General features: G+C 45.6%; 1 protein-coding gene across 1 annotated transcript; it reads right to left on the reverse strand.

The window, feature by feature from the left end:
- Positions 1–8,413: 8,413 nt before the first annotated feature.
- Positions 8,414–9,616, reverse strand: LOC121275914 (G-protein coupled receptor 151-like). The gene has a single exon (XM_041183744.1). It carries the CDS (start codon positions 9,614–9,616, stop codon positions 8,414–8,416), a length of 1,203 nt encoding a protein of 400 aa, XP_041039678.1.
- Positions 9,617–10,350: the final 734 nt, after the last annotated feature.

A 10,350-nucleotide genomic window follows, 5' to 3' on the forward strand; every position in this document is an offset into this window, starting at 1 on the left:
TAGGACTGGAACAAGGAATGTTCCACATACCCCCTAAAGAGACAGGCATAGTTGGGGTCCATGCGGGTACCCATAGCCACACCATTTATTTGGAGGAAGTGAGAGGAGTTGAAGGAGAAATTGTTCAGTGTGAGAACAAGTTCAGCCAGACGGAAGAGTGTAGTGGTGGATGGGGATTGTTTGGGCCTCTATTCGAGGAAGAAGCTAAGGGCCCTCAGACCATCCTGGTGGGGGATGGAGGTGTAGAGGGATTGGACGTCCATGGTGAAGAGGGGGCAGTTGCAGACACGGAACTGGAAATTGTTGATGTGACATAAGGTGTCAGAGGAATCATGGATGTAGTTGGGAAGGGACTGGACAAGGGGAGAGAGAATGGAGTCAAGATAGCGAGAAATGAGTTCCGTGGGGCAGGAACAGGCTGACACGATAGGTCTGCCGGGACAGTTCTGTTTGTGGATTTTGGGTAGGAGGTAGAAGCGGGCCGTCCAAGATTGGGAGACTATCAGGTTGGAAGCTGTGGAAGGAAGACCTGCAGAGAAGATGAGGTCAGTGACAGTCCTGGAAGCAATGACTTGATGATCAGTAGTGGTGTCATGGTCCAGGGAGAGGTAGGAGGAAGTGTCTGCAAGTTGACGCTCAGCCTCTGCAAGGTAAAGGTCAGTGCTCCAGACAACAACAGCACCATCCTACCCTTAATTAGCACATTCCTTTAAAAAATATCACCACCTTCAACACCTCTTTGTCTTCTTGTCTGTGACATCTTTTGGTTATCTCCACCTATCACTGGCCCTCTATCCAGCTCTCTTATCCCAACGCACCCCCCACCTACTGCCCCCCTTAAACCAGCTTATATTTTACCCCTTTTCTATTTTTCCTTAGTTCTGTTGAAGAGTCATGAGGACTCGAAACATTAACTGTTCTCCCTTCCACAGATGCTGCCAGACCTGCTGAGTTTTTCCAGGTATTTTTGTTTTTGTTTTCCAGCATCCACAGTTTTTTGCTTTTACTACAAAGCCTAGAGTAGGGGGAGGTCGGTGCTGTACTTACAGTGCTGTAAATGTTGGTTTGATGGGCTGGTCATTCCCTTTTCATGTTTCTATACACAGAGATAATCAAGAATGACCTAAATCTTGACTCCACCTCCTTGCATCAAAGTTGACCAATGGGTGTGGCGCAACGTAATGGTCCAGACTCTCCACACAAACATGTCAGCAAATGTTCTAAAGGCAAAATGCTGCAGATGCTGGAAAACTGAAATAAAAATTTCTGAATAAGTCATATTGGACTCGGAACATTAATTCTGTTTCTCTCTCTCCACAAATGCTGCCAAACCTGCTGAGGTTTTCCAGCATTTTTTGTTTTCATTTCATCAAATATTCTGCTGTCTTGCCTCTTGCATGCAGCAATAAATTTTAATTGTATAGCGCTTTTACTTTTGTGGAAAGTTCCAAAGTGATTCACAGGAACGTAATCGCACAAAATTTAACACTGAGCAAAATAAGAAGATGCTCAGGCAGGTGAACAAAAGCTTTGTTAATGAGGTAGGTTTTAAGGTATGTCATAATGGAGGGGAGAGAGGGAGAGAGGTGCAGAGAGGGAATTCCAGATTTTAGGACTGTTAGAAAGCATGAGTGGGAATGGCAGTGTAAATAAAATAGGGGATGCACAAGAGAAGAGAACTGGAGGAGTGCAGAGATTTAAGAGAGTTGTAGGGCAGGGGGAGGTTACAGAAATAGGTTGGAGCGAGGCCATGAAGGGTTTGAAAACAACACAAAATCCTGCTTAGGCCTTGGACAACCTTCTCCGTTATTTTTCATTAGCCTCCTTCCTCTGTGATAGGTTTGTGATACCTTTCTGAAGACTTTAGGAATTGCTTCATCCCCGTTTCATCAGCTCCAACCTCCCTTTAAATGTTCTCCATCTCATTTTTAACATGCTCGATAAACACATCTTAACTTGCACCAGGGCCTCTGCACCATGATGATGATGATGATGATGAAGAACTGAGAATCACAGAATCTTAATGGCACAGAAGGAGGCCATTTGGCCCATCATGTCTGCACCTGCTCTCCAAATGAGCATTATGATCTAGTGCCATTGCTCTGCCTTTTCCTCATACCCCTGCACGTTGTTTCTCTTCAAATAATCATCTAATGCCCTCTTGAATGCTTCAATTGAATTTGCCTCCACCGCACTTCCAGTGCATTCCAGACCTGAACTACTCGTTGTGTGAAAAAGGTTTTTTCCTCACATTCGCTTCTTTTGCAAATCTAAGCCTTTCATTCTTGATCCTTTTACAAGTGGGAGCAGCTGCTCCTTTTCTACTCTGTCCAGCCTCCTTATGATTTTGAACATCTCTATCAAATCTCCTCTCAGTCTCCTTCTCTCCAAGGAGAACAGTCCCAACCTCCCCACATGGCTGAAGTTTCTCATCCATTCTTCTTCTTTGGATGTGGGTGTCACTGGCCTGACCAGCATGTATTACCCATCCCTAGCTGCACTAATTCAGGGGGTATTTAAGAGTCAACCACATCGCTGTCCAGTGACAATGCCACTACGCCATCACATCCCCTGTGTCCACATCCCTCCTGTAATATGCTGCCCAGAACTGTACACAATATTCCAGCTGAGGTCTTATCAACACATATTTTTCCAAGTGGCTACTGATTCTATCCTGAATAATTGTTTCTAGAATCGTGCCCACCACTGAAGTTAAACTGATTGGTCAGTAATTGCTGAACTTATCCTTACAATCTTTTTTGAACAAGGGCATGTTTGCAATTCTCCAGTCCTCTGGCACCACCTAGTCTAGAGAAGGCTGAAAGATTATGGCCAGTCCCCCAGTAATTTCTACTCTCACTTCCATCAATATCCTTGGATGCATCTCATCTGGTCCCAGTGTCTTGTCAAGTTTAGGTATTGACAATCTATTCAACCCTTCCTCCTTATCAATTTTGAACCCTTCTAGTGACTGTGTTTCCTCATCTGTCACCATGGCCTGGATAGCATCTACCTCCTTGGTAAAGATGGGTGCAAAGTATTAATTTAATACCTCATCTATGGCCCCTTTGTCCATGTGCAAATTCTCTTTTAGGTCCCTAATTGGCCCTACTCCTCCTTTTACCACCCTTTTACTATTTATATGCCTACAGGAGACTTTGAGATTCCCCTTTATGTTGGCTGCCAGTCTTTTCTCATAATCCCTCTTCACTTCTCTAATATGCTTTTGCACCTCCCCTTTGAACCTTCTGTGTTCCTCTTGGTTCTCAGTTGTATTTTCTACCTGACACCTGTCATAAGCATGCTTTTTCTTCTTTATCTTAATTTCAATCTTGTTTTTAATCCAGGGAGCTCTGGATTTGAGTTTGGAAAATTGAGTGCAACCTGCACAACTGCCACTCATGCCAGTGCAAGACCTGCTTCTAACTGTTGAAGGCTTGTTGCATTCACTTTGGAAATTCCAGTCTTTTCTGTAATTAGTTCACTTCAATAAGGAGACATGAGGAGATGTGTGAACATTTATGAAATATTTATTCAACATCAGACATGGAATATTCCAGTTACAAATAATCACATCCACTGTTTGATGGAATTAATCAGCCAGAGCAAGACTGTGAAAATGCTGCAGATGTGTAAAGAAGTGTAAAAAACATTTTAACACGTACATCACACATGCAACACTGACAGAGTCAATCCATCCCTGCAACCTGACAACTAAATATTATTGAATATGTATACATTTTTTTTTAAATTTCTACACATTTTACATTAGAGCTGTCAAGTCCCTTATTTCACATTTCTGGGAATAAGAGGATAGAAATAATTTGCATTTAATGTATAATTTTAAAAAAGCCGAACAATTTGCTTATGTTTTTTTATCAAGATGTGGCATCTCAATGCTGAAGAATGAAATAATTTATCACCGACTTTAAATATCAAACACTCACAGGTCAGGTACATTAAAAATTAGATAGGAGGTAAGGCTTACACTATGTTCCCACAAGAACTCCAAGCTAAGATCCAGAATGGGTTAGATACAGATTAAAATTCCAGCTGGCACTCACCAATCAGATGTAGCACAGGTTAGATGTAGAGTAAAACTCCCTTTGTGGGTAGGCTGCCTCCTCATGAAGGACGCAGGAGTCTCACAATGAAAGGGGGCTTTGATAATACAACGCTATGAAACTATTCATGTGTGCCCTCGGGAACGCTCCCAATTTCCCATATGGTTCTTCTATTCCATTCTATGACTAGTCCTCCCCTACCTCTACAGTACCCTGACGGTTCCTCTTAGGAAATTAAAACTTTGGGGCAATTTCATTTTGAGTAGCAGAAGGCTTGAGCTGTGGGCTCAGATCCACTAGTAACTGGAATTGAATCAATTTGGTGTTCCAAACATTTAAAACAGTTCATCAGTCTGTGAGTAACTGCAGTTTGCAATGTCTTCTCTTTAGTTGATTCCCTTCACATCAAACTGGATTCCTAACTAAGGGACTGGGCAACTCATCCTGCTTGAATTCTCTACCACCCTTCGAGGATATGTTTTTTCTTACATATCTTTTTCCCCTTTTATGTTTCTCCAGGCAATTATACATCACCTTTAAGCAGTGAAACATCCCAATGGGCTTCAGAGGTGCAAGTATAAAATGGAATTTGACTTCAAGCCACATAAAGAGATATTGAAGAGGTGACCAACCAACAGCTTGGTCAATGATATAGGATTGAAGAAGCACTTAAAAGGAGGAAAGAGAGGAGAGGGTTAGGGTGGTGATTCCTGAAGTTAGGGGTTGAGTAGTTGAAGGCACTGCTGCCAACATTGGAGCAGTTAAAATCGGAGATGTGTCCAAGGCCAGAATTGGAAGAGTCAGATATTTTGGAGGCTAGCAGTGTTGGAGGAGGTTAAAGGGATAGGGAGGCCATGGAGAGATTTGAATCATGAAATCCTATAATGGTTACGCCACAGAAGGAGGCCATTCGACTTGTTGTGTCTGTGCTGGCTCTCTGGAAGAGCAATTCAGCTAGTGCCACTCCCCTACCTTCTTCCCATAACCTTGCACATTTTTTTTTCCTTTTCAGATAATGGTCCAAATCCTTTTTGAAAGCCATGACTGACTCTTCTCCGGCCATATCTCAGGTAGTGTATTCCAGATCCTAACCACTCACTGCATCAAATAAAAAAGCTTTTCCTCAGATAGCCATTGCTTCTTTTGCTAATTTCCTTAAATAGGTGCCCCCTGCTTCCTGATCCTATGACCAATGGGAATTTGCAAACATCTTTGAGAGATTTCAAGAGGCAAGAGGCTGTTGGGCACATTGATGAACCCATATATTATTTTCTATTTCCCTTTGCAGGAAGTTGTCTGATTATTGGCTTGTATCTTTCCACTGGAATTTGAAAGTAGCCAGAGTAAAAGCTCAAATTATTCCTCTGCACTTTGTAACTCAATATATTTTCACTCTGACAAATGGCATCACCAATGTAGGAACAAGAGATAATGGAATAAAAGTATTCTTATTAAGCTGGGAGGTTTGCAATGCAACATTTTTGAGCTCCTAATCTTATCTTTCCCTTTTAGCCTCAAAATACTTTGGAAGTAACTTCATTGTGGCTGTATATAGCTTTGGGATATCCAAATGTGCTATATAAATGCAAATCTTTCTTCATAGGATAACTGGGTGATAACTATGTGACATGATAGATTAGAACATTGGCCTCCCATTTCTGTGATGAGATTGTGAGGGTGGGGGAAATTCAAACCCAACCAAGAATTATGAGATAATTGTCTCCGCTCCTTAAATAAGAGAAAAATACTGCAGATATTGGAGATCTGAAACAAAAACAGAAAATGGTGGTAAAACTCAGCAGGTCTAGTAGCATCTGTGCAGAGAGAAACAGTGTTAATGTTTTGAGTCCGTATGGCCCTTCTTCAGAGGAATAGCAATGCTACCCCTGCTATAATCACATTCTGCTTTCTTACTTTTAAGCCACTATTAACACCTTTTTATAGCATTAACCACTACCATCAATACTCCCTTTGTTCTTCAGTTCATGACATCTTTGTCAATCCCTCTTTCTTCCCCACCTATCGCTGGCCTCCTATCCAGCTCCACCTGCCCAACCCCCCCTTAAACAGTATAAATTTCATCACATTTCCACTTCTCTTCAGCTCTGAAGAAGGGTGATGCAGACTCGAAACTTTAACTCTGTTTCCCTCTCAACAGATGCTGCCAGGCCTGCTGAGTTTTTCCAGCATTTTCTGTTTTTGTCTCCACTCTCTTTCCTGTTTGTTTGTAAATATTGAAACCGAAATACATTTTAGGCAATTTTATCCCATTTTAGGTGAAAGCCCACAAGATGAGAGAGCTACAATGTAACAGCAGTGAATGTTAAACTAACATAGGAAAAAGAGTGGACCTTTCAACCCCTCGAGCCTCTCTTCTTTTGGGTTTGGGATTAAGGACAGTGTCATGCCAGGGCAGGGTTTCGTTCCCAGATGGACCTGACTGTAAGAATATAACCAGTTGCCACATGTAGCAACGTGGAATCAGAGACACTGCAGAAAGAAGGAGGCAATTTGGCCCATCAAGTTTGTGCTGACTCTTATGGAGAGTTAGCCCAACTCCTTCATTCTTTCCCTATAACCCTGCAATCTTTTTCTGTTTCAAATATGTATCCAGTTCTCTTTTGGAGGTTACTAACTGTATTCGCCACACTATCGACAGTGCATTACAAATCCTAAGCCATCCTTTGTGCAAAAAGAATGTTTTCTCCTTCCTGTCATCTCTGGTTCTTTTGTTCATCATGTTTGGTCTGCGCTCTCTGCTTATTGACAACAGCAACAACCTCTCCCAGGCCCAGCACTGAGGCACTAATCACTCAAAACCAGCTCTGCTGGGGAGGACATGCCATTCTTACGCCTGACACCAGACTCCCAAGGCAACGGCTCCACTCAGAGCTTGGTTGTGGCGGGAAGCCCCCAGGAGGATAGCGGAATGCTTTAGGAATGTTCTCAAAGCATTCCTGGAGAGGTCAAGCTCGACTCATGGGAGACTGCTTGTGACTGACCAAAATGGAGAAGACTCATTCAGGAAAGTGCCAAACACATCGAGAGACTTTGCCGGGAACGTGCAGGGACAAAGTTGAGCATCAGGGGAACTAAACAAGCCATCAAACAGCCCCATCTACCCAAACCTTCAAGGACCACTTGCCCCACACGTGGCAGCACCTGCAGGTCGTGCATTGGACTTACCAGGCATCTCAGAACCCATGGAACTGGAGTGGGAGCAAGTCATCCTCTATCCCAGGGGCTGCCTATTGACCCTCCAGCCATTGGAAACACTTCCTTTTTATTTACTCTATCTAAATCATCCATGATTTTAAAAATAAACATATTCTTTTTTCTCAATGCGCATAGAATGTTCACACCGCAGCCAATTAAAACCATTTCAACTTCCTGCAAAGTGAATGCGGTTCGTCATCTCCATTGGAGAAGTAAGGGGCGATCTGACCAAATCCAGGGGCGGTTTTAGATGAGGAAATCCAGTAGCATCGACCGTCGGCCAAGAGCCGGCACAGGGACCTCCTTCTGCAATGTGATTTTGATGCTCGGTTTTTGGCATCGCTAAACTCGTTGTATAACATGACCCTAAGCACGGAAGGGTGGGGGTGGGGGGTGTTTATTAATATGCTGCGTGCGGTTGGATGAACGGAGTCTCAGTGCTGAGGGCAATCCTCAAGGTTTCGTACGGATTTTGGAGTTGGTCCTCTCGGATCGGGGATGGATTGGGGATGAAGTGTGGAAGGGGCTCGGCTTGTGTTAGGACACAAAAGGCACACACTGCCGCACTCCTATTACAACGCGCTAAATTCGCGCTGGACAGATACCCCTTTTGCACGTGTTACCGCCGATTCGTCCGAAGCTTGCTTGATTCTCGAAACCTCTGGGGTCCTTTTCCCTTGGACTCTGTTGGCATGCACGACCAGCTAGACTATGCCGCGGCGTTTCTCATCCTGGCCATTGCCATTGAAGACTCCTTAGAACAGTTAGCGCGTCTCTTAGAAGTTAAGTTACAAAAACAAAACAGACTCGCTTTTCAAAGTCCGGGGGAAGGCGGGTCTGGCGGATATAAACTTCTTAAGGGCTGCGAGACACAGGCCTTGGCTTCCAGGAGGCTGTTTCTTGGATATTCCAATCCGTGTACATCTGGGGACCTCAATAGCTGCTTAGCGATCAGAGTTAAAATTGGCAATTGTCGGATCGCTCGTCCGTCATGTACCATTGTCAAATAAATGAAATAACACTGCAGCTTTGAAATTTTTGCAAAAGGTTGGAATGACATTTTTCTAGAGGAGAAATTAAGACCAGCCACGCTTCACAGTCCAGCTCCCTCTTTGCCCAGTTCAGTTTCTGTGTTAAGAGTTTTCTTGGCGCTCCCACGGAATTGGATCGTTGTTTTCCGGCGGTGCTGCGTTCTTCCTGTCCTGCCAGAAGTGCTGCACATCAGGTGGGATGCTCTGGGCTACGTCCCGGCAAATGATCATATCCTCCCGGCCAGAGATGGTGGGCAGGGCGCGGAGAGAAGGACCGCTGTTGTTGCCCATCGCCAACCCCGAGCCACCCCTCTGGCCCAAGGAGGTGGTTGCCGCCCCTCGTCCATCGGCGCTTGACCTCCTCGCCTTCCTGCAGGCGGCCAGCGGCCAGACACTCCTCAAGCCGTCCTTGAAGTCTTCGGACAGGGCCAAGAACACCAGGGGGTTGACCGTGCAGTTGGCGAACAGGACAACCTGAGCCAGAACCAGCAGAGCGATGGGAGGCATGGGGCTGCCCGCCTTCCTGTGCCTCGCCCACATCCACGCTACCCAGTCCGGGAGCCTCATGGCCGCGAAGGCGACACTCAGACCCCACAGCATCATGGTGACCCTCCGAATTTCGTACCTGCGGTTCAGGGTCCTGTTTCTCCTGGGCTTGTTCAGCAGGAGGGCTTTGATGTAGCATGCCATGGCAAAGGTCATGGGGATCCCATAGGCTGCCAGCGGGTAAGCAATGCCGAAGGCTTTCATGAAATTCGAAGCGTACGTGGGTATCTCCAACACGCAGGAAGTTTCCCGGCCATTGCGCTTGGTGTTGGAGAAGAGCCAGTGCGGGATGGGGAGGAGAAGGGCGACCGACCACACGGAACATGTCAATGCCAAGACGCGCTGGCACCTGCAGTGGATGGATTTTTGGGGGCTGCTCACATGTTTGTAGCGGGCGTGTCCAACCGCCGCCAGAGTGAAGCTTTTGGCCGACAAGCACGCGTGGAGAAAGTAATCCGAGGACTTGCACAGCAGCCAGCCGAAGGTCCAGCTCGGCTTGGAGTAGGTGACAGCGCGGAGAGGGACGCACAAGAGGAGGATGAGGAGGTCGGTGGCGCTCAAGATGAAAATCAAGCCGTTGACCACGGAGCTCTTGCCCTGCCTGAAGTCGTGGATCAGGACCGTGACGACCATTGTGTTGCCGGCCAAGCCCACCAGGCAGATGACTCCCAAGACGACGGGCAAGGCGACCTTCAGGTCCTCTTCCTTCAGCACCTGGAACCCTCCGGCATATTCCAACAGTTCGGCGGAGCTGTTCATGGTGCTGAATCCCAGCAACCGGACCCGGAGACCCGGAGAGCTGTTCTGCAGCGCTGTGGTGCTGAAACTGGAAAGTCAAAGCTTGTAGCACAGGGAAGGAGGGAGCAAAGGAATTGGAGGGGGGGGGGGGGGGGGGCGGTGGTGGGGTGGGTGGGGGGGTGGTGGGAGGTGGAGTGGAAGGGGGTGGGGGGGAAGAGAACAAAAGACTGGAGACGCTTTTTATAAATAACTCGGCAGACAGGCACGTCACCCAAAAGGTTTCTGTCTGGTGCCTGGAAGAACGATATCTAACTAATTCCACAGTCCACCCTCGGAACCTGATGCTTTCATTCCTTGGAGGATTTAACTCATTACACACCAGAGCTTCAAACGTTACAAGTCATAATCCTGCTTAGACGAAGACATGCACAAAAAAACACAAATTCCGACTTCTTTCACGGGCATATTGCTCACACTAAGTTATCCAACCTTACATTTTCAGACAAACTCATTTGTAACCATATAAGTTGCTTATAACCGATAATTATAAGCTGGAGAAGGGTCAAACAGATTCCAAAGGTTAACTTTGTTTTCCTCCCTCCACAGATACTGTCAGACCTGTTGAGTTTTTCCAATATTTTCTGTTTTGTTTCAGATTTCCAGCATCCACAGTATTTTGCTTTTATAACCAACAATTGTTGTGTAGAACCTACAAGATCATTGACAAAAGAACCAGAGAGACAATGAGAAGATTT

This window comes from Carcharodon carcharias, chromosome 1 (assembly GCF_017639515.1).
Source record: "Carcharodon carcharias isolate sCarCar2 chromosome 1, sCarCar2.pri, whole genome shotgun sequence".
Classification (NCBI taxonomy): Eukaryota; Metazoa; Chordata; class Chondrichthyes; order Lamniformes; family Lamnidae; genus Carcharodon; species Carcharodon carcharias.

Coding starts and splice junctions, on each gene's coding strand:
- LOC121275914 (XM_041183744.1), bottom strand. CDS start 9,616: ATGAACAGCTCCGCCGAACTGTTGGAATATGCCGGAGGGTTCCAGGTG.